We start from the raw sequence: 27,426 nt of genomic DNA, 5'->3' as shown, positions 1-27,426 counted from the left end.
TACTTTGTCATTGAGTTTATTGTAAAGTCTTACAGTGCTTATTGAAAAGAAAACAATGAAAAGGTGAGACATACATTTGAATAAATATACAATGAAGGTCTTTTCTGGACGAAATGCATATACCAATGTAATAATACTGCCTTATTCGAGAGAAACTGTGAGTGGCTATATACACAGCACCATCTAGTGGTCATTGTTCAAATCTCAAGAGTCCAAAACAGCACTACAGCACTTCAAATCCAGCTCATCCCATTTCACAGACAACTGTCCTGTTGCTACACTGCAGGAACCTCAATGTTGAACCCATGAATAACTGAAAAAGTGACAGGAAGGCTTTTTAAAGTTTCACAATAATGGCAGAAGAGCATATGTGAGCTCACAAGTAATAAAAAGTAAGTTTTGTATACAGGGAGGGGAGAGTAGGGCGTCGCCACATATGGTAAAGACAGAATGGGCAGTACAGGATAAGAGTGTGATGGTGGAAGTGGAGGGGGGTGGGGAAAGGGGGTCAGAAGAGTGCTGAGGGTCACAGGCTTTGGCAGCACGGTAGTTTGTTTTTCTGCCCATCGGTGGTGGGGGGGACACTGATGTCCACTACATTGTTGCCTGGAGACTCGTCATGTGCTGATCTGTCAGCTATCTGCTTCTGTGATACGATTCGGTGGATTTCTGTGGAGAAAATACAAATAAATCAGTTACTCATTATTAAATATGCCATTCCATTCATGTGTAAGAAATCAAACAATTTGACTTGAAACTAACTAATGTAAATAGCCTTGTGTAGTGGCCCCTGCCCATTACCTGTGAGGATGTTCTTGAACGCCTCTTCTACATTAGTGGAGTCCAAAGCTGAGGTCTCAATAAATGATAGCGTATTCTTTTCTGAGGGAGAAAAAGAGAAAAGATTGAGTTGAGACAAACAGGGGTGTCTTCTTTGTCCCCAGAGTGAGCTGTCATCTACTCTAGTGTTTTTGTAGTTTACCTGCGAAGGCGCGAGCCTCGTCTGTGGGCACTGCCCTGAGGTGGCGCAGGTCACTCTTGTTGCCCACCAGCATGATGACGATGTTGTTATCAGCATGATCCCTCAGCTCCTTCAGCCAGCGCTCCACGTTTTCATAGGTTAGATGCTTGGCAATGTCGTACACTAGGAGAGCCCCCACCGCCCCCCGGTAGTACCTGATTGGAACAGAGCAGGGAGGATAGGAGGTTATAGGTTGTGAGACTAAGATAGAGAAAGATTTCACAAAATGGTTTCAGTACTATCAAAATATGCTAGTTCCATAAAGGGCAGGTTACAGCAAGACAAGCGTCCTTAATATTATTGAGCAGTGAGCTCCCTCCTCCACTCACGCTGAGGTGATGGCTCTGTAGCGCTCCTGTCCAGCTGTATCCCAGATCTGGGCCTTTATCATCTTGCCGTCCACCTGGATGCTGCGGGTGGCGAATTCCACACCGATGGTGCTTTTGCTCTCCAGGTTGAACTCATTCCGTGTGAAACGGGACAGTAGGTTACTCTTCCCCACACCAGAGTCTCCGATCAGCACCACTGGCAACAAAACACACATTTAATACCGAAATGACAGGCTGCTGCTGTATGTTCAGTACAGTGGAAAATGTTAGACCACATAATAGATCATATACAGTAAACCAATTACCAAAACCAAGTAGACCAAGTGGATTACTTAAGAAAATGGTTATAATCAAATGGATCAGTGCATGTCTGACTTCTTTAAATGCTTTGGAAAGACAATATGTTCATTGATTGAATACTGCTGTTTGCATGGCGTTGTCAAGATGACGAAAACAACAGAAAAGCATTCTTAATAGAAATAAAGTGGTTAAATGAGTATAAAGCGCTGCTCTGTCTCTTTAGTGGAGGAAAACGTTGTGAACTTTGTCCTTCTGAAGTCATGCTGCAGGAAGCTGAGAACCTGTTCCTACTGGGAAACCTGAGTTGACACTTTCAGAGGGCCTCTCTTCCTTTCCTGTCTTCTCCAATGATTCGCCCACTGAATCCATTATATCACATTTTATATTATCATGTTTTAAGTGTCATTTGGAATGTATCATTTTGAATATTGCTGTATACTACACTAGATTGATAACAGATGTGGTGTGCTTCTGTGGGATTGAAACATATAACAGTAACTCATCAGTAGGGTAATAAATGGGTATCTGTAAGATTTTGACAAATGTGGTTTCTTGTGCCGGGGACTTCCTTCCTGCTCATTATCCCATTCTTGTCTGATACAATTAAATGGGCAGTCTGTTATCAGGGATGGTCATGTTCAGCTTCATCGCATACTGTCAGTCACATAATGTAAGCAAACTGTTTATGGGATGAACAAATATAACAGTATTTCTATTAGGCATATTCTGTATGGGTATTACCTATAAGTTACATATACAACGAATAAAAAATTACAATGACTTAATGAATCACCCATTTCAGGTTTGACCTTTGGTACACTTTGTGAAAAGAATCCTAGCTATGATTTGTATTTTTAGAAATCTGCATGTTGCTGGCCAGCACCTTTTGAGTATGATGATGGTGTTATAAAGGAACGAGACCTGAGAAAACCTCTGTCGTTAGACAAGTTAGAGCTGTGCATTTGTCAACACAATGCGACAAACTAAGAATTAGCAATCCACCAGATCAGATGGAGGCTTGCTAAATCTATCTGGACATTCTAAAACAATCTGTTATAATAAAATACATTGTGGGTGCTACCTCTAACGGCACCTACGTAATTGACAAAATCAGACAAATTATATTTGTTGTAGCTACCACAAAAGGCAGCTAGCTACAGCTAGGTGGGTAGAAATGGATGACAGTTAGTTTACCTTTGAACAAGAAATCGTACTCATCATCTCTGTTACCCATGTCTTTAGAATCGTATTGACTCCAATTTAATTGCGATATATTCCTGGTCTAGCGTTTCAGCTGTTGGTTGTAGTGTTTGCTCGTCCCTTTTTTTCCCTGTATCCCAATGAGCGAGACAATGCCTTGGCTGTCAGTCTCCAACCGAACGCAGGAAGAGGGGATCTTCCTGGCTCTGCAGAAGGGGAGGAGTTCACTGACGCCAATGTAAACTGTACTACTATGTTCATGGCATTCCATTACAGTAGTAATAGGCCTACATAGCTAGGCTATATCAGTGATAATATATACAGTTGGTGGTTAAGAATGAGGCTTCTTTTTTATTCTGATGACTCCTGTCAAATTATACTTTATCAAGGGTCTACTCAAATCCTTAAGAAGTTCTACAGCTGCACCATTGAGAGCATCTTGACTGGCTGCAGCATTACTTATTATGGCAACTGCACCGGTCTCGATCGCATGGCGCTACAGAGGGTGGTGCGGACAGCCTAGTACATCACTGGGGCCGAGCTCCCTGCCATCCAGGACCTCTATATCAGGCTGTGTGAAAGATTGGCCCAGAAAATTGTTAAAGATTTCAGCCACTCAAGCCATCGACTGTTCACCGTCGCTTATGAACGGCAAGCTGTACCTGAGCATCAAGTCTGACACCAACAGCCATCTGAACAGCTTCTATCCCAAAGCCATAAGACTGCTAAATAGCTAACACAATGGCTACAATGACTATCTGCATTGACCCTTCTATGCACACTCACTCTATGCACTCACTCACACACACACACACACTCACGTACAACTAACCTTGTGGGGACACACTATTCCCCTTAACCCTATTTTTTAAATATAATTGTTTATTTAACTAGGCAAGTCAGATAAGAACAAATTCTTATTTACAATAACGGCCTACCAAAAGGCCAAAGGATACCTGCGGGACGGGCCTTGGATTGAAAAAAAAAATAGAATATAAATTTAGGACAAAACACACATCACAACAAGAGAGACACAACAATACATAAAGAAAGACCTAAGATAACAACATAACAAGGCAGCAACACAGCATGGTAGCAACACAACATGGTAGCAGCACAAAAACATGGTACAAACATTATTGGGCAATGTTTTGGAGGTGTTCATAACAAGGTTAAGGGTAGAGAAAGCTTGTTGGACACTAAGAAAGCTTTGTTGTAGAAGAGAATTTAACACAAAATCCATGGAGGGGCCAGCAGAGTATAAGACTGTATCATCTGCATATAAATGGATGAGAGAGCTTCCTACTGCCTGAGCTGTGTTGTTAATGTAAATTGAGAAGAGCGTGTGGCCTAGGATTGAGCAGTGGCTGAGACAGGAGATTTTCTGACTTCATACACTGCACTCTTTGAAAGAGGTAGTTCCTTAGGCGGCCCACAAGAATGGAATGGTCTGAGTGTGCGTGTGCCGAGCCTTTCGTCAAATTCAATTCTTGAGGTGGATTAACTCTGCAAGGTCACGGTCGAACCAGGGGCGGAAACGGTTTTTAATTCTCATTTTCTTTATGGGGGCGTATTTGTTAACAATACCACTGAACATTTCAAAAAAGAAGGTCCAAGCTTCTTCGACAGAGGAATCAAGCTGATTCTAAACCATTTTACAGAGGCCAGTTCATGAAGGAAGGCTTGCTCATTAAAGTTTTTTAGCAAGCGTCTATGACAAATCAGGACAGGTCGTTTCACTGAGCAGCCATTATGAACACAGGCTGTAAAACAGTGATCACTAAGGTCTTTTGCTTTTACTTCACTGTATTCCTAAAGAAAATAATGTACTTTTTATGACATACATTTTCCCTGACACCCAAAAGTACTTCTTACATTTTGAATGCTTAGCCGGGCAGAAAAATTGTCCAATTCACACACTTATCAGGAGACCATCCCTGGTCATCCCTACTGCCTCCAATCTGACTCATGAAACACAAATGCTTCCTTTGTACAGTGCCTTGCGAAAGTATTCGGCCCCCTTGAACTTTGCGACCTTTTGCCACATTTCAGGCTTCAAACATAAAGATATAAAACTGTATTTTTTTGTGAAGAATCAACAACAAGTGGGACACAATCATGAAGTGGAACGACATTTATTGGATATTTCAAACTTTTTTAACAAATCAAAAACTGAAAAATTGGGCGTGCAAAATTATTCAGCCCCTTTACTTTCAGTGCAGCAAACTCTCTCCAGAAGTTCAGTGAGGATCTCTGAATGATCCAATGTTGACCTAAATGACTAATGATGATAAATACAATCCACCTGTGTGTAATCAAGTCTCCGTATAAATGCACCTGCACTGTGATAGTCTCAGAGGTCCGTCAAAAGCGCAGAGAGCATCATGAAGAACAAGGAACACACCAGGCAGGTCCGAGATACTGTTGTGAAGAAGTTTAAAGCCGGATTTGGATACAAAAAGATTTCCCAAGCTTTAAACATCCCAAGCAGCCCTGTCCAAGCGATAATATTAAAATGGAAGGAGTATCAGACCACTGCAAATCTACCAAGACCTGGCCGTCCCTCTAAACTTTCAGCTCATACAAGGAGAAGACTGATCAGAGATGCAGCCAAGAGGCCCATGATCACTCTGGATGAACTGCAGAGATCTACAGCTGAGGTGGGAGACTCTGTCCATAGGACAACAATCAGTCATATATTGCACAAATCTGGCCTTTATGGAAGAGTGGCAAGAAGAAAGCCATTTCTTAAAGATATCCATAAAAAGTGTTGTTTAAAGTTTGCCACAAGCCACCTGGGAGACACACCAAACATGTGGAAGAAGGTGCTCTGGTCAGATGAAACCAAAATGGAACTTTTTGGCAACAATGCAAAACGTTATGTTTGGCGTAAAAGCAACACAGCTGAACACACCATCCCCACTGTCAAACATGGTGGTGGCAGCATCATGGATTGGGCCTGCTTTTCTTCAGCAGGGACAGGGAAGATGGTTACAATTGATGGGAAGATGGATGGAGCCAAATACAGGACCATTCTGGAAGAAAACCTGATGGAGTCTGCAAAAGACCTGAGACTGGGATGGAGATTTGTCTTCCAACAAGACAATGATCCAAAACATAAAGCAAAATCTACAATGGAATGGTTCAAAAATAAATATATCCAGGTGTTAGAATGGCCAAGTCAAAGTCCAGACCTGAATCCAATCGAGAATCTGTGGAAAGAACTGAAAACTGCTGTTCACAAATGCTCTCCATCCAACCTCACTGAGCTCGAGCTGTTTTGCAAGGAGGAATGGGAAAAAATTTCAGTCTCTCGATGTGCAAAACTGATAGAGACATACCCCAAGCGACTTACAGCTGTAATCGCAGCAAAAGGTGGCACTACAAAATATTAATTTAAGGGGGCTGAATAATTTTGCACGCCCAATTTTTCCGTTTTTGATTTGTTAAAGTTTGAAATATCCAATAAATGTCGTTCCACTTCATGATTGGACTTCATGTCCCACTTGTTGTTGATTCTTCACAAAAAATACAGTTTTATATCTTTATGTTTGAAGCCTGAAATGTGGCAAAAGGTCGCAAAGTTCAAGGGGGCCGAATACTTTCGCAAGGCACTGTATATATTATATATTAGCATGGGTATTGAACGATACCAGAGGGTGGATTAAAAAAATCACTAATATAAGAAGTAGACGGTACATGTTTGGTCTTTGGGCTAAATGTATACATTATGATTTGCCTCTGAACTGTATGTGAACCCCTCTGCAATCTACTGGCACTAACCATTCAAAACTAGGACTTCAACCAGGCTGTCCCTACACTATTTGCTCTCTCTCTGTCTCTCTCTCTCTCTCTCTCTTAAACTGCTAGCACAAATCCTATGTGAAAATTTGGTTCTTCACAAAAGATCATGAAAACTGGCCCAAATCAGCTCCTCATAATTCAGCAGGGAGGTGTGCAACTACCACACATTATACCCATTATACCAGTGTAGAAACTACGTCACCTACATAGATATTACCAAATCCCTTTCAATTCACATTCCTTGCAGAAATAATTATTTGCAAACCTTTTAAAACGTCCAGAAAGACAGTGGTCTTAGAAGGGTATTTGTACTTTAAAAGACATATTTTATATGAGTGGATGAAAGAATTCTGCCAGTGTTTAAATGTCCTAGTTTCATGTTTTTTTCTTTACCTAAAACTCTATATACCAAAGTGAGCCTATGAGGACCTTGGGGATCAGATCAGTACTATTATATTATACCCATTGATCAAACGTATAACAGACAGACACTGCTCAAAAGGACTTGTTTGTAATATCTACACTCAGTTGCCACTTTATTAGGTTCACCACCCTATTCACAAAAATAAATTGCTCCTACATACACCAAGTCCCATGGTCTTGGCTTGCTGGACACTTGAGCATGCAGAGAAATATTCAGGTATTCTGTTACTGTTTGTTTGAACTTTAGAAAGTGCAAAATGACAGCACAGTCTGTGATGGTCTTTTGTAACTCAGAAAAGTTACAAAACTGTTTTTTTAAATAATTCCAACACTCAGCTTGTACTGACTGTAATAAACTCCAACTGGACTTGAACAGTCTATCTCCTTTCCCAGTTTCATCAACTGTTTTGAATTCACGCTGTTCCAGATGCATAGGGGGTTGTACCTAATAAAGTGACCACTGAATCTATAGACTTTCCACAATGTGTTCTGGGAATACCCTGGGTATTAAACATTTGGCTGTAAGTGTTGAACAGTTGAATCTATTACCTCAGGAAAAAAGCCTGAAAAGGGAAATACTGATACTTGAAAATACATTTTGGGAGGTTTAATGTACTTTGATGTAGGTTTGATGTACCAACTATAATTATTGTAATTCATGTTATATTTCTAAATCCCACATGGTGATCTCATGGAACCTTGCTGTTTTTATGTCTTAGCCATTAGGGGAGGTGTTATTTTTATTCTGCTTTAGGCTAACAGGAAATACAGAAAAAAGGAGGGGAATTCTCAGACTTACAGTAGCTTACTACAAAGTTGACTAGGTGTTTTTGAGGTAAACTTTTGGCTCCAATGGGTCGTGTAAAGCAGAAAGACGATCTTTGGGGTACCCTTTGCTACAGGGTGTGGGAAGGGGACAAAGCACAGAGAGTGAGAGAACAATGTAGTATGCAACTGTGAGGGACAGATTTTGTAATTGAAGCACAACCTTTAGAACTATGGGTTCCAGAAAGCATCTTTAAATGTGTCAACAATGCATACAAATGCCGTCCTCTTTTTTTCCAGTCTTCAATGCGAAGCAAGACCAATCAATGTGTGCTTTGCATCATCCAGAGAAAACCGATGATCATGTGACTAACTGGGTTTGTCTTTGTGTAATATAGCAGTAGGCTATGAAAACTCATGTAGTTTCATCCTTCAAGACATTTAGAAGTATGAATTTTTATCAGGGTTATCCTTGTGTTATTGTTTGGGTTGCACATTTTGGGGATTATTCAGAGGTAGAAATTTTCCGTGGGAATTAACGGGCATATATGCAATTTAATAATAATACCATTTATATGTAGATGTTTTTTACATTGAATATATTTACCATATCATATGGAGACAGAAACATAAATATTTTACCTTATCATAAGTAGACAAAATGCAAATGATTAAATCTTTCCAATATAATGTTTTTAAATAAAATTGTTACGAATTGAACTTTAATTAAATAAATTGACTCTTCACATGGGATGATTTCACAGAACATGAAGGAAAATGAGATATTGAATGATCCCCAATGATTCATCACATCTCCCAAAAACGTTTTCAACATACATCTGTAAAATTATAGTCTAGAAACTAAAGCTTTGGTTGTCTTCCTCTAAGGCTTCCATGTCTTCTCCCGGGACCTCCTCAATGTCCACCTCTTGAACATCAGACTCTGAGGCCTCATCTTTACTGTCACTTTCCAACCTTGTTGAGGATGGCTCATTGTCAGGCTCAAAAAGCCTCAAATTTGCCTGGATGGCCACCAATTTTTCAACTCTTGTATTGGTCAGCCTGTTGCGTGCTTTGGTGTGTGTGTTCCCAAACAAGGACCAGTTGCGCTCTGAGGCGGCTGATGTTGGTGGGATTTGGAGGATGATGGAGGCAACAGCAGAAAGAGCCTCAGATCCACAAAGTCTCTTCCAACAGGGGGCTGATGAGATATGTTTGGAACGACTGCCATATTGCATCTCCATCCCAAAGCCCTTGCTTGGAAGTGTACTTCGTCAGACTACCTAGAACCTTGCGCTCATCCAGGCCAAAGTGGAGAGACACGGTAGTGATGACAGGCCTTGTTGATCTCTGCATCAGACAGGATACTCTTGCCAGCATACTTGTGGTCCAACATGTACGCTGCGGCGTGTATGGGCTTCAGGCAGAAGTCTTCATGCTTTTCAATGTATTTTAGAACTGCAGTTTCCTCTGCTTGGAGCAACAGTGAAGTGGGCAAGGCAGTATAGAGTCTGAACATCAGACAGGATGGCATTGTCTCCCTCAAACTGTGCAATGGCTACTGCTATTGGTTTCAGGAGTTTCAGGTTGCTTACCACTCCCAAAATACATCATCCAGGAAGATCCTCTTGATGGGGCTGTCCATGTCAGCAGACTGTGATATGGTCATTTCTTGGAGAGATTCCTTCCCCTCCAGGAGACTGTCAAACATGATGTCAACACCTCCCCAACGACTGTTGCTGGGCAGCTTACATGCGGTGCTCTTATTCGTTTCACTTTGCTTGGTGAGGTAGATTGTTGCTATAACTGGATGACCCTTCACATACCTAACCATTTCCTTGGCTCTCTTGTAGAGTGTGTCCATTGTTTTCAGTGCCATTATGTCCTTGAGCAGATTCAATGCATGAGCAGCACAGCCAGTGGGTGTGATGTGAGGGTAAGACTCCTCCACTTTAGACCAAGCAGCCTTCATGTTCGCAGCATTGTCTGTCACCAGTGCAAATACCTTCTGTGGTCCAAGGTCATTGATGACTGCCTTCAGCTCATCTGCAATGTAGAGACCGGTGTGTCTGTTGTCCCCGGTGTCTGTGCTCTTGTAGAATACTGGTTGAGGGGTGGAGATGATGTAGTTAATTATTCCTTGCCCACGAACATTCGACCACACATCAGAGATGATTGCAATACAGTCTGCTTTCTCTATGATTTGCTTGACCTTCACTTGAATGTTGAACATCCAGCAAATTAGTAGATAAAGCATGTCTGGTTGGAGGGGTGTATGCTGGAAAAAGAACATTCAGAAATCTCTTCCAATACACATTGCCTGTGAGCATCAGAGGTGAACCAGTTGCATACACAGCTCGAGCAAGACATTCATCAGCATGTCTCTGACTACGTTCCTCCATTGAGTCAAAAAACTTCTGATTCCAGGAGGACCATGAGCTGTTGCTATCAATAAGGAGTCTGATTTGACCTTGAATAGAAGTATACAGACTTTTGTCAGAGGTTGCTTGTTGTGACCGCTGAGGGAACTTTATGCACTTGGCCAGATGATTCTGCATCTTTGTTGCATTCTTCACAAATGATTTAGCACAGTATTTGCAAATGTACACAGCTTTTCCTTCTACATTAGCTGCAGTGAAATGTCTCCACACATCAGATAGTGTCTGTGGCATTTTCCTGTAAAGATTAGAAAAACATATGTAACAAAAAGAAAACAAATACAATTCCATGTACAGATAGATAGTTAAGCAATTAGATTAAACAACTCCTTTGTAAGATAAATGTTTTAAAATGAAACATGTATGGAAACAGGTGAATTAACACTCCTCAGTTAGCAGGCTCAAGCAAGCTAAACCCCACATGGTAGCAAAAACTAACCAGCAGAAACGGTTAACAAGTTAGAAATGATTTAAACACACTTTGCTGTAGGCTACTAGTTACTAGTTAACAAAAAATAATGTCTGTCATATACAATATATTCACCCCACCCAGTATTGTAATCAAAAGTTACCAGAACACATGTAGTCCTTGTGTAGTAGTGTGGGCTCAAAAGCATCTCATTCGTGTGAAAGTCAAATAAATGCATGTAATTTAAAGTCATAAATTCAATTACATTTGAAAATGTTCCTAATTGCAAAAGCATGTAACAGAATGAGGGTATTCCATAACTGTAATTTACATGTAAATAAACATAACCCTGTTTTATGTTTTTAATACTGCAGATAGAATACTCTGTATGCCAGAGATGGTACCATTCAGCTTGTCTGGGGATGACAAAGAAGGACTTCAACAAAGCCAAAATAGAAAATGATTGGAAGGGGCCTCTTTGCTGTTAAATTAGAGACCTATTAATAAATGACTGTTGTGCCTTGTAACTACTTTAAAATGTGGAGCTGTTGCAATGCGAACATTGATTTGGCATACAATTTAAGATTGTAAACATTGTACAACTTTATGCAAACAGTGTCTAACTTCATTTAGAACAAATTGCACTTGAAATGAACATTTCTTTAAAGTTATTGCAAATAAATGCAAATTTTCATTTTTTTCTGAGACAATCACTGAATTAGATTTCTTCATCTTTAAATGCAATATTTGAGATGTTATGTATTTATATCAAGTCAAAACTTAATGTTTTTTGGCGAATGTCTGTTGAATGTATTTCTATCAAATCAAAACTGTAATTTTTCGTCAAAACAAAGGTTGTAAAAGTATGCCATACATTTATAGAATAAATCATATCTAATTTGAAGATTCTGTGACAAACGGTGAATTAGCTATTGATTTTTACATTTTTTTAATGGCATTTGGCGAATGTCTGATGATTGTCTGTTAAATGTCCGAATGTGTGAATATAAAACGATATTTACCTCGGTGCAACCTTGCTTATTCATGGTACGTCGAAGTCGATCGATGCCACGCCTTCTTAATCACATCCACTCGGAGTTTGTGCTGTAGTACAAATAAACACAACTGCTTATTTGGACGTAGCTAGCTATTTGACAGTGAAAAAGCGAGGTAAATTATCTAGTATTTTCTGTATTTCTTCCCGCATAATTCTAAACAATTTTATTTTAAACAGTTACGTGTATTGCTTTATCATCTTGTAGACAGGAAGTAATCTGTATTCGCTCTGGCAAACAGTGTTGTATGCTAAGGTTAACGTTAGCTGGCCTTTTAGCTTGCTGTTTAAAAATCTAATAGCTTTTATAATTTATGTAAAAAAAAATACAATAATACAAGTTGTGTAAGCAGCGATGTATTTATTTCAGACTCATATTATGACTTAAAAGTGGCGCGCTGTCAGTGACGGGACTTTGAAACTCAATCTCCCATGTTTCTGTAGTCCCGGAACTGACCCTGTTGTTGATTTTTTTTACATTTTGTTAATGTATTTATTTATTTTTTACATGGATTTTTGAAAGATGTGTTTTTCTCCGTGTTGTCATTTGCGTGGGCATCGTTTTCGTGAAGTTCTCAGCTAATCCGTCTATAACCTCTCCCAAACGGATGCATTTCTCCGGACAGTTGGTGGCGGCAACAATTTAACGTTACCTTTTGAGTGTAGTTAGCCATAAAACCCAAAGAAGAATTCATCCGCCATTTCACTAGCTTGCAGCCGGCCAGTCTCTCCAAAGTCATACACTAAACCCTATATTTATTCAATACTGCGTAAGTGAAGGTCCACTGCCAAACTTAGGCAATATTTTAATAACTTTGTTGAAGTACTCTACTGACCGCAAATTAATTCAGCAACAAAACAGCGGAAACAGGTTAAGCTGCGAAGATGTCGACCGAGGCCGCTGCTACGGAGAAACCAGGCCAGGGGTAACGTTTCATTAATTTATTCTTTTGTTAGCTAGTTGGCTAACTAAACTTGTTAATTCACTTACCTTCCTGTTCGCTAAGGTTTGGCTACGTGTACATTATGTCTCAAACTGCCTAGTAGCAGCTAGCTTAATGGTTATCTAACTGGCTAATCACCACTAACTAACGTTAGCTAATCAATTGATTCTGCTAACGTTAGCCACAAATGTGCGTGCTTGCACAAAATTAACTAGCTAACTGACCAATTTTTTTTTTTTTTTTTACGGTGGGGGGTTATTAACGTAACTTGTAGTGTTGGTCTTTCATGAGCTGAAATAAAATATCCCAGAAATTGTGCATACGCACAAAAAGCTTATTTCTCTCAAATGTTTTGCACAAATGTAACCCTGTTAGTGAGCATTTCTCATTTGCCAAGATAATCCATCCACCTGACAGGTGTGGTATATCAAGAAGCTGATTAAACAGCACCTTGTGCTGGGGACAATAAAATGCCATTCTTAAATATGCAGTTGTCACACAAAACAATGCCACAGATGTCTCAAGTTTTGGGACCATTCAATTGGCATGCTTACTGCCAATTGTCCACCAGAGCTGTTGCCAGATAATTTAATATTACATTCTCTACCGTAAACTGCCTCAAGTCATTTTAGAGAATTTGGCTGTATGTCCAACCGACCTCACAAACGCAGACCACGTGTAACCACGCCAGCCCAGGACTTCCACATCCGGCTTCTTAACCTGCTGAATCTTCTGAGACCAGCCGCCCTGACAGCTGATGAAACTGGATTTGCACAACTGAAGAATTTCTGTACAAACTGTCAAAACTTCTCAGGGAAGCTCATCTGCGTGCGTGTTGCCCTCACCAGGGTCTTGACCTGATTGCAGTTCGGCCTTGCTGGAGAAGTGTGCTCTTCACAGATGAATCCCGGTATCAACTGTACTGGGAAGATGGCAGACAGCGTGTATGGTGTTGTGTGGGAGAGCAGTTTGCTAATCTCAAAGTTGTGAACAGAGTGCGCTATGGTATGGGTAGGCATAAGCTATGGACAACAAACACAATTGCATTTTATCGATGGCAATTTGAATGCACAGAGAGACCGTGACGAGTTCCAGTTACCTCCAATATCCAGCAAGTTTGCACAGCCATTGAAGAGGGGGACAACATTCCACAGGCCACAATCAACAGCCTGATCAACTCTGAAGATGTCGCACTGAGGTAAATGGTGTTTACACCAGATACTGACTGGTTTTCTGATCACGCCCCTACCGTTCTTTTTAGGGTATCTGTGATCAACATATGCATATCTGTATTCAGTTATATTAAGGCCTAATATATTTCAATTGACTCATTTCCTTATGAAGTGCAACTCAGTAAAAATCGTATGTTTCGTTTAATATTTTTGTTCCGTGTATTTGGTCTTCCGGAGTTGCCAACTAGCTAGTTATTCAAACACGAGATGGGTTGGTTGTTTAGCAACAACTGAGCCATGCGCAACTATGGGGCAAAACAGACAGGGTTGGTTTAGGTTGTTCACAACATGTAAGCTAAATTTCATCTTCAATATTTACACACACACAAAAAAAATAAAATATATATATATATATCAAAATATATATATATATATATATATATATATATATATATATATATATATATATATATATATATATATATATATATATATATATATTTTTGCACATTCAGCACTTCTCTCAAATACATTATTGACATGAAATTAGTCACCTCAAAATAAGACATGGTATCAATGACAAGAAACTAGCTTGTTTCATCTTGTTATTCTTTCTTTCTAGTGATCTGGCCATTCAGAATCATAGCAACACACAGACTTCTGCTCCATGCACATAGTTTTTGTCAGCTAACCCATCTATGGAATATATTGCATATCTGGTGAAGGGGTGACTAAACTCCTCCAGAATTTAGGATGGAGCTGAGCGGTGACTAGTGTGGGCAGACTGGAGCTTCGACATCACATACAATGAAAGGTTTTATCAATCTTCTGATTAGCACCCAAAGAAAAGCCCGCAACTACAACGTGTAATTTATGGCTATTCTTTGGTTGCTGAAATGAGTAGTTTTTGATAAGCTCCAATGTCACAAATTGTAGTTCAGTACACCCACACTAGTCCCTGCTCCACTCCATCGTAAATCTTGGAGTTGAATTTAATTGGCTAGGGCGAAAGGGAAGCTAAGCTCTTTTCAGACAGCCAGCGGAATATTGCAGAGTTCCCCGCCGAGTACACTACTTACCCCTCTAGTCAAAGCGGCTAGTGCCTTCAAACACAAGGGTGACAGCTGCCAGTGACCATAGCAGCTAAATACATATTAGCGTGTGAAAAATGTCCGCTTTGACACCATAAGCATGCATTTAAAATGAATTTGCATTCAACAGAAATTATTAATAAAAAAAAAAATAGCTAGCTCGAGTGGGCAAGCTGTTGGACATATACACTGACGTTTAACCACGCAGGCTGTTTTTCTACTGTGACTGGTCAACAACTGCATCGCTTGGAAAAAATAGAGCAGAATCCTATTTTCTCCGCCTCTGCTGAGCGGCTTCCACGAGCACCGCCGGCTGCTCCACCTAGATAGAATTTCACCCTCCGTCTAGGCTTCATTGAAAATTATTGAGCCACCTCGTTTGCCGCGTGCTGTCTGTCAGCGCCTTTACTTAGCCAGCTTGTATGGGAGTTGTAGCCAAGTCGTGACTCCTTAGCTAGCTAGAGCAACTAGTTAGACCAGGCCAGAAATACTCAGACAGGCTCTTGAAGTTGGCCTAAGAATAACCAATAAAACACGAATGAAGAGTTTGCATTTAGCTAGCTAATAAATTACAGCTACATCTCTAGACATCAATACAAAGTGTAGCTAGCCATTTTTTTGTTAATTGGACGTTTCAACTCTTGTTCACCATCAGACCGACTCCATCAATCAATAACTACAGATTGTAACACCAGATGTGATTTTAAATCAAAAATATTTGGACCATTATACTGGTAGCTACAGGTGTGGCTAAACAAAACGTCACCAGAGATTTAACTAAGTATCATCCATACCAGCTATCTTCATCGATTCGTGGAGACGGGTCTCATAAAATGTCCAGGGGGTCTGTTTAGAAAATGCTGCGCTATTAAAATACATTTTTTTGGTCATTTAAGTCATCCAAAAATGTCTACTCCGCCATCTTGTCTATTTCAAGTCTTCTCTCATTGATCGAGAGATTAGATAAATACATGGAAACTGGAGACTTTTACATCACTGGTTAGAGGACAGTCGGCTACATTTTGGAATGTTGCGTTTTGGTACTGGGTCACCAAAACAAAGAGAAAAGCAACATTTGTCATCAATGTTCTCTCAAATTTTCTGGGGCACTGAGGGCATTTTAGGTCTCGTGAGAGGAAACTAGAACGTTGTGAGAACTTTATGGAACTTCAGGTGCACGTTTACTGTGAGGCTGTACCAGTACAGTTGTAGCCACAATGGCCTATTGGCTACTGTCTATTTGAGTATAATATAGGTCTACCAACAAAACCAATGGAGGAAATCTCATAACATTTCCACTTGGAAATAGTTTTTGATTTCTGAGCCTGCAGTAGCCTGTATGTGGCGTTCAATGCAGGCCTACATTGCATGACTTTATTATTATTATTTAAATATACGTTATGAAGGGCTCGCCATTAAATATTTTTACTTGACTGTAAATAGCATTGTATGATGACAGAAACCACAAATGTCATTACCATGCAGAGAACTGGACAATATAGGCTACCCCTCTGCCTATTGGCTTATTTGTATATTCAAGCCTGTCTCAAAATACAACACGGCCCCTTAAATTAAGATACGCTTTTTACCTGAATTTTCTAAAAAGTAGCCTACATGTTTGGTGCTCTTCTAGGAAGCAGTAACTACCCATTGCTGACCTAAACGTATCTGTAACTGGGTTATAACTTGCAAAGAATATCAACAAATGTGCACCCGTTTGTGGGTAAATGAAAGAGATCCCTGCCAATAGAATTCTTCTTCTTTGCACTCTGGCTCTGCCTACAACAAAGTCAGAATCAATATTGCACCGTTAGATTTGTTTTGGTTTGCATTGAAAAGGGGCTGATTGTGATGTTAATTTGATCAAACTTTTTTCTATATAGTGCAAACTCAGTGAAGTTCAATCATCTCTGCGTGGCTTGGCATTTCTTCTGCGCTGCAGGAGGTGCAAGGCTGTGCACTTGCGTAGCTTAGAGGGGACATTGCTTGTCAGTCATTCCTCAATTTATCACGTTGAAATCGATTGCACAAAAGGGGGGAGATGAGGTTACACCTCCGGGTTGGATGTGCGCTGTGTTAAGAAGCAGTGCGGCTTGTTTGGGTTGTGTATTGGAGGACGCATGACTTTCTACCTTCGTCTCTCCCGAGCCCGTACGGGAGTTGTAGCGATGAGACAAGATTAGTAGCTACTAACAATTGGATACAATGAAATTGGGGAGAGAAAAAAAAGTTTCGTTTTTGCAGGTTTTGTTCACCAGCCGAAAATATATTTTTGGTTATGGAAAAGATATTTCACAGCTGTTTCAATGGTACAATGATTCTCTACACTAGTTTTGTTGCAAACCGAAATTAGACAAAATATTAGAATTTTAGAAAGCAGGAAATGGCGGTGTGATTTTCTGCATATTGCACTTTATTATTAGTTGGTCATATTTTTTTATGTATATCGTGAATTGCTCATAAGTTACACAAAATCAATATGCTTTTTAGGCCATATCGAAGAGTCCAAATTCAAAGGCCACAAGTGATTTTGGAATAACCTACACATGGTTAGTTAAATGAGAACTTGTAGAAGGCTTACATCTATATTTTGGAATGTTGGTTTTTGGGAGGCTGCCATCACAAAAAAGGGAACAAACACTTACTGTCAACTTCAATTAATCACGACCCGCCATAGGTTATCGACAGTGACAATGGTTGGCTGCTATTTAAGTGATAGTTTGACTGTCAAATCAGTGTGTTGGTGTGTGGCCAGCGACTTTTAGAGGCTTGGGCGGTATACCGTTTATACTGCAAGCCGGAGTATTTTATTTTTAATAAATTTGAGTCTTTAGCTACATTTTAAGTAAATATCTCCTGTGAACTTGTGCAATACTTTATGCGATAAAGAAGATTGCGTACTTAATTTCATTAGTCACATTTTTCATTGTGAAGCTTACCGGTCATGTGGTGTTAGTTTACAAGCACAACGATGAGAGCGGAACCTTGTGAGTCACTGTGTTGTGCAGCACGCACTCAGTGATCGAGTTACTGTGTGGTATTCACAATTAAATGTTTGTCAGCTAGATATCTTATAACTATTAAGTTAAATGTCTAAACTTGTGCTGAATGCGCTGTAGTTGTACATTTAGTAGCTATCTAGCTAAATGGTTAGCTTCTTCCAAAATCAAGCTTGGCTTTGAAACAGCAGAGAATCCCCTCCTGGATCTAGAGACTTGCCATCTAATATTTGTTTTGTGCGTGCGGCAAACTGTGAGTAGCTTTTTTTATTTGTAAAAATGGGGTGTCTGTCCTGCAAATAGTTTAGGTCAGAGACTGTATAAAATGTTTCCAATGCACTCGTTAGCATTTAGTTAGCTTTCTCAATGGGCTTTTACATATACTTGTTAGCATTGTTAATCTTCTGTATTAGAGGCTCAGTATTACCAAATATCCCGTGATGGCACATGGTCGGTATGACAATCTGGACACTGCCCCAAGCCTAAGACCGCCCCGAATTATCCGTGCCATTTGAAGGGGGAAAATGATAGCTTTCTAAGTCTTGCAACCCCCAGTGTGTGCGTATGTGTAAAAAAAGATAAAGATCTATTTTTAAGCAATTGATCTTGTCATTGTGTTTATAGTAAACTTTTATACTAACATCACTAGTCTGAGGTAAAAAGGATGTGTAATTCCCCCCAATTTGGATGTGGTCAAAACGTCAGCTTGTGTAATGTACTAACGCATACTGTCCGAATCATGGATAGTAAATGACGCAAGCTCAGATTTCATCAATACTTTTCTCATAAGTTTAGCCATTTAGAAATGTAAAAAATGCTCTTATGCACAATTTAGCCAGCAGCATACCCCCCTGCATTCTACTGCTGGCTTGCTTCTGAAGCTAAGCAGGGTTGGTCCTGTACAGTTCCTGGATGGGAGACCAGATGCTGCTGGAAGTGGTGTTGGAGGGCCAGTAGGAGGCACTCTTTCCTCTGGTCTAAAAAAAAATATCCCAATGCCCCAGGGCAGTGATTGGGGGCACTGCCCTGTGTAGGGTGACGTCTTTCGGATGGGACGTTAAACGGGTGTCCTGACTCTGAGTAGGGGTGATCCCATGGCACTGACCGTAAGAGTAGGGGTGTTAACCCTGGTGTCCTGGCTAAATTCCCAATCTGGCCCTCAAACCATCACGGTCACCTAATAATCCCCAGTTTACAATTGGCTCATTCATCCCCCTCCTCTCCCCTGTAACTATTCCCCAGGTCGTTGCTGCAAATGAGAACTTGTTCTCAGTCAACTTACTTGGTAAAATAACAGATACATTTAAAAAAAAATAATAACCGAGCGCTCCCCATAATGACTGCAGCAGCCCATTAATTTGACATCCCTACCATGATCGTGAGTGCGATATCAGGCTCCACTCCAGGTAGCTAGGCTTATCGTTCGGGTAGCTAACAAAAGCGGTCTGATTTTGTTGCAGCCAAGTTAGCTAGTCGGCTAACTAAAGTCTTAATGAGTTCATCTATTCTTATGTATGTATTAGGTAACTATCTAGCTAATGTGTTTTTTCTTTACAAAGGGAAATGAACGGCAAGTCCAAGCATGAACCCAATACCAGGAAGGAGAGGCCCCAGAAGCGTGGAGGTGGTCGCTTTGAGCCCTATGGAAACCCATCAAAGAGATACCGTGTGTTTGTCAGCAACATCCCATACGATGTGAAATGGCAGGCACTCAAAGATCTAATGAAAGAAAAAGGTAAGGTGTTAAGAGTAGTGTTGGATCCGCTGTAGCTATGAAGACCAGTAAGGCTAATGAAGCCTTCAATAACTGGTCATTTGTGTTGAACCACTTCACCATGTTGACTGGAAGGCCTCTGGCCTGTAAAGTTGCAATTATTAGCAATGAGGTTCTTGGTATGTGGACTAGGTGGCAAAACGTCAAATGGGAGCGGCTTTTCCATGGATTGGCCTGTGTTCTGCTAACTCTCCGGGATGTTTCAGATTTCAGAACCGTTCTGTGATTTCTGCCTTTGGCTAGTCATTTTTATAGTGCTGCGAATAGCATTATAAATTTGTGCTCAACTTTGGAGTGCTTGATCTCTTCAGCTACACTTGATTGAACAGTGGGAATCTACCAACTAAAGGGGGCTCTTCTTCAAATGAAGTACAGCGCTTATAGTATATGGGCAATCAATTCCTGTGTTGGGTCTTGAATGGTATATAGCAAATTGTGTTTCTCACAAATGCCGAAAAATAGATAAACATACTTAATACCTTGAGACATAATGAATTGCTCTCAGGTGCTCACGCAACAATTGTTAAAGCGGTTCTTGCTGCTTATGTTCTGCGTGATACTTTTCTTGGAGATTGTCAAATGTAAGAATATAATGTTTGATAAATGGGTCTGTAATTATCTTAATTTGCAGCATGGATCAGTTGTCCTCAACTTATCTTCAATTTGAATCCTGCAACAAAAGCAACTGTGTACTGTTTATCTAACAGTTTAAACAGACGTTTACATGTTTTTGGCAAAGCTATAGATAGATATGTTAGAACGAATGTAGTAAGTAGCACCTGCTTTTAATCACAAAAAAGCATAGGTGTTCTGAGAGGTTACCAATACTTTTCAGAAACAGAATTTAGTGTTTGGATATAATTGAATGTGGCGTTAAATTGCATTCTCTTTTTTAGGTTTGTTGTTTCCGCAGATCTCCATGTTGTACCGATCACGGATGTGTGTTTGCGATTTCTTGGGGTACAGGTCTACAAAATGAAGCATCTTCTTACGCCTGTTCTTGTTTCAGCTGAGGATTGGTTCATGTCCATTTATGGTGCTGACACATTTGCTGGAATTAGCAATGGTTGTCCCTCTGTTAGTTACAAAGTTGGACACTGTTGTGCCTCCAGGTCCAATGTATGTACAACTTTCCAAAAATGCCATTCCATAGCTGAGTTGGTACAATTTCGTTTTTTGTGTGTATTCATTCAAAGGTGCGGTAGAACCGTTGTATCAGTCAGTGGTTCTAAATACATTTAACAAGGAACATGGATTTTGAAAGGGTGGACTCGTGGTTTCAAAAGGCTTCGCAAACTTTAATTCTGTCAAGTTTATATTTAGAAAAGGGTTCCTCCATGATGACAATCCATCCGATAACAGGGCTGGTAGCTATTTGACTATTGTTATTTTCATTCTATTGGTCTTTGTGTTTCGGGACTCGGCAAGGACAGGCTAAGAAGCCATTTTAGAGATCAAGTAAGAGCTTTTTGTAGATCTGTACCAGAATTGTGCTACTGAGGTGCTTGGGGGGAGGCTCTGGAGTAGCAGGCTGAGCTCATGGTCACCAACCGCTTGTGTGTCTGCTCTAAACCCCCATTGTTCTCTCGGCTTCTCTCCCTTGGTGTGTGTCGTCTGGAATCTGATTTGTAGTGGGTGAGGTAACGTACGTGGAACACTTAATGGACGGAGAAGGCAAATCAAGGGTAAGTGCAATAGACAAACCTGTGTTTGTCAGCTTGAGTTACCTTTTCTTTAATTGTGGGGATTTTCAGACATGGAGTTTTGATGAAAGCGTGTCAAGTGGGTGACGCTGAACAGAACATGTTGCAGTCTGGCACTGAATGATGTCATCTCATGGGTTGGCGTCGTATTGGGAATTCAGGTTCCAGTAGTTTGGAAAGTTCATTTTGCTGCAGATTTGTTCATCTGGGACTAAAGTGGGGCCCAGTCCCCAAGAGGTTGTAACATGCAATAGATTTGAGTCCATTGAATTGTTTTTGTGGAACAGATATTTCCTTCAAGAGTCCATTTTGTCTGTGGGACTTCTGCTTTTTGATGTGGACAATGTTTTAAGGGTTTAGATTCACCAGACTTCTGCATTTGTTATATTGTCTGGTGACCAGCTTTTAAGCTGTCAACTCAATTTGAAAGAGTAGCTGACTGTTCTAGGCTAAGGCCATACAAGTGAGTAGACTGTCTTTAACCTTGTCATTGAATATGCATGAAGTCATTGTTCTCTACATCGCCACGACTGATTACTAACTCAAATGTTTTTTCTTTTTCAATGATGCTGTTGTGTGGTCTTCAATCAATAAAGGGTTGTGCGTAAGTATTTTCTTCATTCAGTCTTTATTCTTATAGATGTCTCAAAGTTTTAAGTTCCTGATATTCATCATGGTTTTTGTCGCAACAGGATTGTTGAGTTCAGGACTGAGGAGCTGATGAAGAAGGCTGTGGAGAAGGTCAACAAGCACAACCTGAATGGTCGGCCCCTGAAGGTTAAAGAGGTAAGCAATATTTTTTTTAAGCTACTGACACCAGAATAAAATAAATCTTATCAATATGCTTGTATTTCCTGTTTGGTAATGTTGCCAATGTTTTTCTAATCCTATTTCCCCAGGACCCAGATGGTGTGATTGCCCAGAGGGATTCACACAGGGCCCAGGGTGGTGGTGGTGGCCCCCCAGGCGGCCATGGTGGAATGAACATGGGGATGGGGATGGATCACATGAATATGGAGCGGATGAACATGGACTGCATGGGCCCAGGACCGGGCGGCCCACCCATGGTCAACATTCCCCCCAGCCTCATGAACAACTCTAACATCCCCAATGAGATTATTCACGGGCTGCAGGCTGGCAAGATCGGAAGCACGGTCTTCGTAGCTAACGTAAGTCGCAGATTGTAGTCCAGTATGCCAATATACATAGTTTAAAATATCAGATTAAGTTATATATTGCAGTATAATTGCAAGTATTTTAACCTTGTCAATTAGGGATGCACCGGTATTACAATTTTGGCCGATATCGATATCCTGTATTTTCCTTGCCAAAAAAAGATACCGATATTTGTGCGCACTGTCACTGTCTGTTTCCGTCTTGTCCAGCTGTTTAACAGTCTCGCGTATACCCTGTTTCTTGTCTGCATAGAAGTAGCGGTCCTTGTACCTAGCATCGCTTGTTCACAGCCTATAGTAGAGTACTTTTCCAAGTTAACCCGACGGTCTGTTGGCATTTTTGTTAAGCAGGTGTTTCAATGCCATGACAGAGGGTATCACGTCTGCTGCAGACACAGTTGATGAGCTTATTTCTCCAGTCAGTAGTTCGAATGGCGCTAGGAGTGTGTTCATGTTTAAAACATGTTCTCAAATGCCAATGAAGTGGCATTCTTGAGCATGCAATACGGCTTTCCTCAGTACGAAGTCCTTGTCAAATTCCACATGCTGTCACGGGGCTGACATCGCTGGTCCAAATGTCAGTCGTGACTCTAATAGCAGTGACGCCCATAGCAAGTAGCTCAGGGATGTGCATTTCAACAATACTGTAACGCCGGTAGGGAAACATCTGAAAAATAGCGCCTACTTGGTACAGCCGGGGCTCGAGGTGTTCGACCAGTCGGAAAAAGCCAACATCTACGACAGAACGGTTGATTGTCAAGTCAAGGGCAATGAATTCCATTATCTTGCAGTTAATTGATTTCACCATGGAGTTGTCTTGCAGAAATGTTCTTACTCTTTCAAATGACTGCTCGGCTTGAACTTGTTTAGTTGTTGGAAGTGTGCGCTTAGTCTGTTTCTGCTTTTTTTCTGTGTAGTGCTGTATTTTTCGTGGCGCCATTACGTAATCTACCTACGTTGTATGTATGCACGTCAGCTTTGACATCGGCGTTAAACTAGACATCGGGCTGATGTTGGCATTTTTAGCTAATATCGTCTGATTCCGATATGCTTACCGATATATCGTGCATCCCTATTGTCAATTTAATGTTTCCAGCTGGACTACAAGGTTGGCTGGAAGAAGCTGAAGGAGGTGTTTGGCATGGCAGGAGTGGTGGTGCGTACTGACATCTTGGAGGACAAGGATGGGAATAGCAGGGGCATGGGAACTGTCACCTTTGACATGCCTATTGAAGCTGTCCAAGCCGTCAGCATGTTCAACGGTCAACTACTGTTCAACCGGGTCATGCATGTCAAACTGGTAATCAACATTCTGGAGACTAACATTTGTTAATTTTAGTGAGTGTCAAACTGTACACATTTTAAGCAATGCTTGCATTGGATATTTCAGGATGAGAAGTCCTTACCAAAAGGAGACTTTGCACCACAGGAGAGACCCCCAGCACTACCCCGTAAGTACAATGTGTTACCTCTCCCCCCCAAAGTAAACTGAAGTCAATGAAAAACAGAAAACTAATCTGCCCAAAATGTTGAGTATCTTCAAGGCTAGCTTCCATAGGATCTTCAATAGAAGGGCTCGTAGTAACTGTTTTTTCTGTCATCCATTGCTTTTCCCTCAGGTGGCCTGAGTGGCATTGGGCAGGGACTGGGGCCTGGTGGCCAACCCATTGACGCCACCGCACTGAACAGAGGTGGTGGAGGAATGGGCAACATGGGACCTGGGGGTAAGGGGCTGTCTTTGCGATCCTCCTTCACATTGAACTTTCATTTGACTTCATTCAGTCACTCACCAATTGTTTGGTTTATAGGCATGGATGGCATGGGCTTCGGTGGTGGCATGGGTAGAATGGGAGGTATGTATGTTTTGTGCTGCGTTGAATGACTGCAGTTCATCAAATCATTTGCACCGTGTTTTTTCTAATACATTTGAGTGTTAAAGATTACATTTTGTTCTGATTTTTATTTTTTTCAAGGCATGGATAACTTTGGCGGAGGAATGAATAACATGGAGCGCTATGGACCATCAGGAATGGGACGTATGAATGGTAAGGAAATTAATTTCACTCTGACGTGGAACATTCTCGTTTGGCTGGTCTAATAGTTTCATCTCTTGTGTTGTCAGAGATGGACCGTGGGATTGGTGGTGCTTTTGACCGGGAGTGTGGTCGAAATGAAATGGGCATGTCTCGCAATAATTTTGGAGAGTCCTTTGATAGAGGAATGGGTTAGTACTTTTAAGGATTTGCTCAATTTCTTGCTGATGTGTTGAACACACCTGAAGCTGATTTCTAACAGCACATAAACCTCACTAGTCGTTGTTTTTTCTTTTCTATGTTTTCCCTTGACTTACAGGTAGCTCACTGGGCATGGACCGCATGAGCTCTGGCATGGATCGCCTGGGTGGTGGAATGGACCGTCTGGGTGGGATGGAGAGGATGGACCGCGTGTCTGATCTGGACAGGCTGGGGGGCTCTGGCTTTGACCGTATGGGCTCTGGGCTGGACCGGCTGGGTCCCAGTATGGACAGACTTGGTTCTGGCCTGGATCGTATGAGCTCCAGCATGGACCGCCTGGGCCCAGCTGGGTTTGACTGCCTAGGCCCATCCAGTTTAGACCGCATGTCCGCCGGCCTGGACTTCACCTCCCCCATGGGCATGGCGGACCGCATGAACACCGGCATGGAGAGGATGGGAACCAACTTTGACCGCATGGGGTCTGCTGGCATGGACCGCTTCCCGACCACCGGGCTGGACCGCATGGGCTCCACCATGGACCACATGGGCGCTGCAAGTGTTGGAGGCCAGTATGACCGGCCTGCTGAGATGGAACGTGGGGGCTTTGGAGGAAATGGCTTTGGAGGTCCTGGGGCCAATGCCAGGAAGGGCTGTCAGATCTTTGTCCGGAATGTAAGTGTCTCTAGAGAAATAAGTGTCCCCATTGTTGTGGTTAAAGCGTATTCAGCATATTGAACTAGTATTCAACAGTCACCATTGTAAACTTCAACTGATCGATTTGACTCTTCTCTTGTAGCTGCCATATGACTTCACCTGGAAGGTGCTGAAGGATACTTTCAATACATGCGGTAAGAACATAATCTAAAAACTTTTCTCCTCAATTTTGTGGTGTCCAATTGTCTCATCGCTGCAACTCCTGTATGGACTCGGCGAGGCTAAGGTCGAGAGCCGTGCGTCTTCCGAAACCCAACCAAGCCGCACTGGTTCTTGAGACAATGCCCACTTAACCCGGAAGCCAACCACACCAATTGTGCGTCTCCCGGTCACGACTGGCTTTGACCGATCCTGGACTCTAACCCAGAATCTCTTGTGGCACAGCTAGCACTGCGATGCAGTGCCTTAGACCACTGCGCCACTCAGGAGGCCTTTTTACTATTTTCTACATTGTACAATAATAGTGAAGACATGTAGTAACCAAGTGTTAAGTCAATATATTTTAGAATCTTCAAAGTAGCCACCCTTTGTACACTCTTGGCATTGTCTCAACCAGCTTCACCTGGAATGACACGGTAGCATTATAAAACATTATTGGCACAAAGGACAAAGTAGAGACAACCATACATCACTCAAAGCAGCCACAACTGTCAGTAACAGTGTCCATGACTGAGATAAAATGGTCAAGTTTAAGTTGGACTGCCGAGTGAAGGAAAAGCCGCCAACAAGTGCTCAGCATATGTGGAAACTCCTTCAAGACTGTTGGAAAAGCATTTCAGGTGATGCTGTTTGAGAGTGCCAAGCATGTGCAAAGCTGTCAAGGCAAAGGGTGGCTACTTTGAAGAATCTAAAATATATTTTGATTTGCCACTTTTTGGGTTACTACTTGATTCCATGTGTTTTCATAGATTTGATGTCTTCTATTCTACAATGTAGAAAAGAGTCACAAAAAAAAATAATTAAGACCTTGAATGAGTTGGTGTCAATTTGACTGGTACTGTCTGTAAGGACTTTCTTGCCCCCAAGAGACCAGTGCTGTAGTCAAGTCACTAAACATCTTTAGTCCCTAGTGTTAGTCCTTTAAACTAGAGTCAGAAGTCCCTAAAAGCTGTGGTCCAACCATTTAAAAAAAAAAATCTGAATTGTTACTTTAAGGGTAACTAGATATTACAGCTCTTGCAACATTTGCTGTTGTAGTTAGTATGTTAAATATGCAACCAAGAGATTTTCTGACGCATTCCCCTCTGGTTGAGTTCGAGTCAAGTCTCTTGCGATGTTGAAGTAATTGTCTTAAATTACATTTAACAGAATTGAAAAACATGTAAATGGAATGTTTTAAGTTAATAACCCCGCAACATTTCACAATTACACCATGGTGAGTCTGACCCAAGATTCAATTGGAACTTCAGCCAAATGATTTTAACCGATATGTGATTTCTTCTGCAGGTATCGTCCAATATGCTGACATCAAGACGGAGAATGGCAAGTCCAAGGGCTGTGGCGTGGTTCGCTTCGACAACCCGGAGACTGCCGAGAGAGCCTGTCACACCATGAATGGCTACAGGCTGAATGGAAGAGAGATTGACGTCAGAATTGACAGAAATGCCTAATTGTCCCAGATTGTCATTTTGACCCTGATATTTGCATATTTCTTGGTTTGTTGGACATTTGTAACAGTGCAAATGTGTACTTTTAGTTATTGCTCATCTGTGCATTTTTCTTTTTAGTAACCAAATTGTATTTCTTCATTTTACTTAAAGCTTCACTTCATTGCCTTTTTGTTCTATGAGGTGTTTTGATAATAAATAACATTGGAATTTTGTTTTCCATCTCTTCCTTGCCACTCAAATGTACTATCGTAGCTTGGAATCTCACTG

The 27,426-nt window shown here is 41.2% G+C and overlaps 2 protein-coding genes across 4 annotated transcripts; one reads left to right on the top strand and one right to left on the bottom strand.

Moving 5' to 3' along the window:
• LOC110524234 (ras-related protein Rab-11B) lies at positions 1–3,053 on the bottom strand. The gene is made up of 5 exons (XM_021603693.2): positions 2,845–3,053; positions 1,351–1,546; positions 983–1,176; positions 802–882; positions 1–669 (listed from the first exon to the last, which is right to left on the bottom strand). The coding sequence occupies exons 1-5, from the start codon at positions 2,882–2,884 to the stop codon at positions 527–529; spliced, it is 654 nt and encodes a 217-aa protein (XP_021459368.1). The 5' UTR covers positions 2,885–3,053; the 3' UTR covers positions 1–526.
• An 8,666-nt stretch (positions 3,054–11,719) lies between these two features.
• On the top strand, positions 11,720–27,366 carry LOC110524230 (heterogeneous nuclear ribonucleoprotein M). 3 transcript variants are annotated; one of them, XM_021603687.2, is made up of 15 exons: positions 11,720–11,859; positions 19,509–19,684; positions 21,356–21,408; positions 22,023–22,030; positions 22,119–22,212; positions 22,326–22,595; positions 23,698–23,901; positions 23,992–24,052; positions 24,221–24,325; positions 24,410–24,454; positions 24,575–24,646; positions 24,724–24,825; positions 24,954–25,507; positions 25,632–25,683; positions 26,996–27,159. In XM_021603687.2, exons 2-15 carry the CDS (start codon positions 19,513–19,515, stop codon positions 27,157–27,159), a joined length of 1,956 nt encoding a protein of 651 aa, XP_021459362.2. In that variant the 5' UTR covers positions 11,720–11,859; positions 19,509–19,512. The 3 variants fall into 3 exon arrangements, with proteins under 3 accessions (XP_021459362.2, XP_021459363.2, XP_021459361.2); XM_021603686.2 differs by lacking the exon at positions 11,720–11,859 and adding an exon at positions 12,286–12,669 and having other exon boundaries at positions 26,996–27,366; XM_021603688.2 differs by lacking the exons at positions 11,720–11,859; positions 24,410–24,454 and adding an exon at positions 12,269–12,669.
• Positions 27,367–27,426: the final 60 nt, after the last annotated feature.

Source organism: Oncorhynchus mykiss, chromosome 5 (assembly GCF_013265735.2).
Source record: "Oncorhynchus mykiss isolate Arlee chromosome 5, USDA_OmykA_1.1, whole genome shotgun sequence".
Taxonomy (NCBI): domain Eukaryota; kingdom Metazoa; phylum Chordata; class Actinopteri; order Salmoniformes; family Salmonidae; genus Oncorhynchus; species Oncorhynchus mykiss.
The sequence above is the reverse complement of the archived record's forward strand: the minus strand, read 5'-3'. Positions and strand labels throughout refer to the sequence as shown.

Bases quoted from the DNA above. Each gene is read 5' to 3' on its own strand.
- LOC110524234 (XM_021603693.2), bottom strand. From the start codon at position 2,884: ATGGGTAACAGAGATGATGAGTACGATTTCTTGTTCAAAG. The intron at 1,547-2,844 runs GTAAACTAACTG...TTTTGTTGCCAG, and splicing joins GTACGATTTCTTGTTCAAAG to TGGTGCTGATCGGAGACTCT. The intron at 1,177-1,350 runs GTGAGTGGAGGA...TGTTCCAATCAG, and splicing joins TACAGAGCCATCACCTCAGC to GTACTACCGGGGGGCGGTGG.
- LOC110524230 (XM_021603686.2), top strand. From the start codon at position 12,629: ATGTCGACCGAGGCCGCTGCTACGGAGAAACCAGGCCAGGG. The intron at 22,213-22,325 runs GTAAGCAATATT...CTATTTCCCCAG, and splicing joins GGCCCCTGAAGGTTAAAGAG to GACCCAGATGGTGTGATTGC. The intron at 22,596-23,697 runs GTAAGTCGCAGA...TAATGTTTCCAG, and splicing joins GCACGGTCTTCGTAGCTAAC to CTGGACTACAAGGTTGGCTG.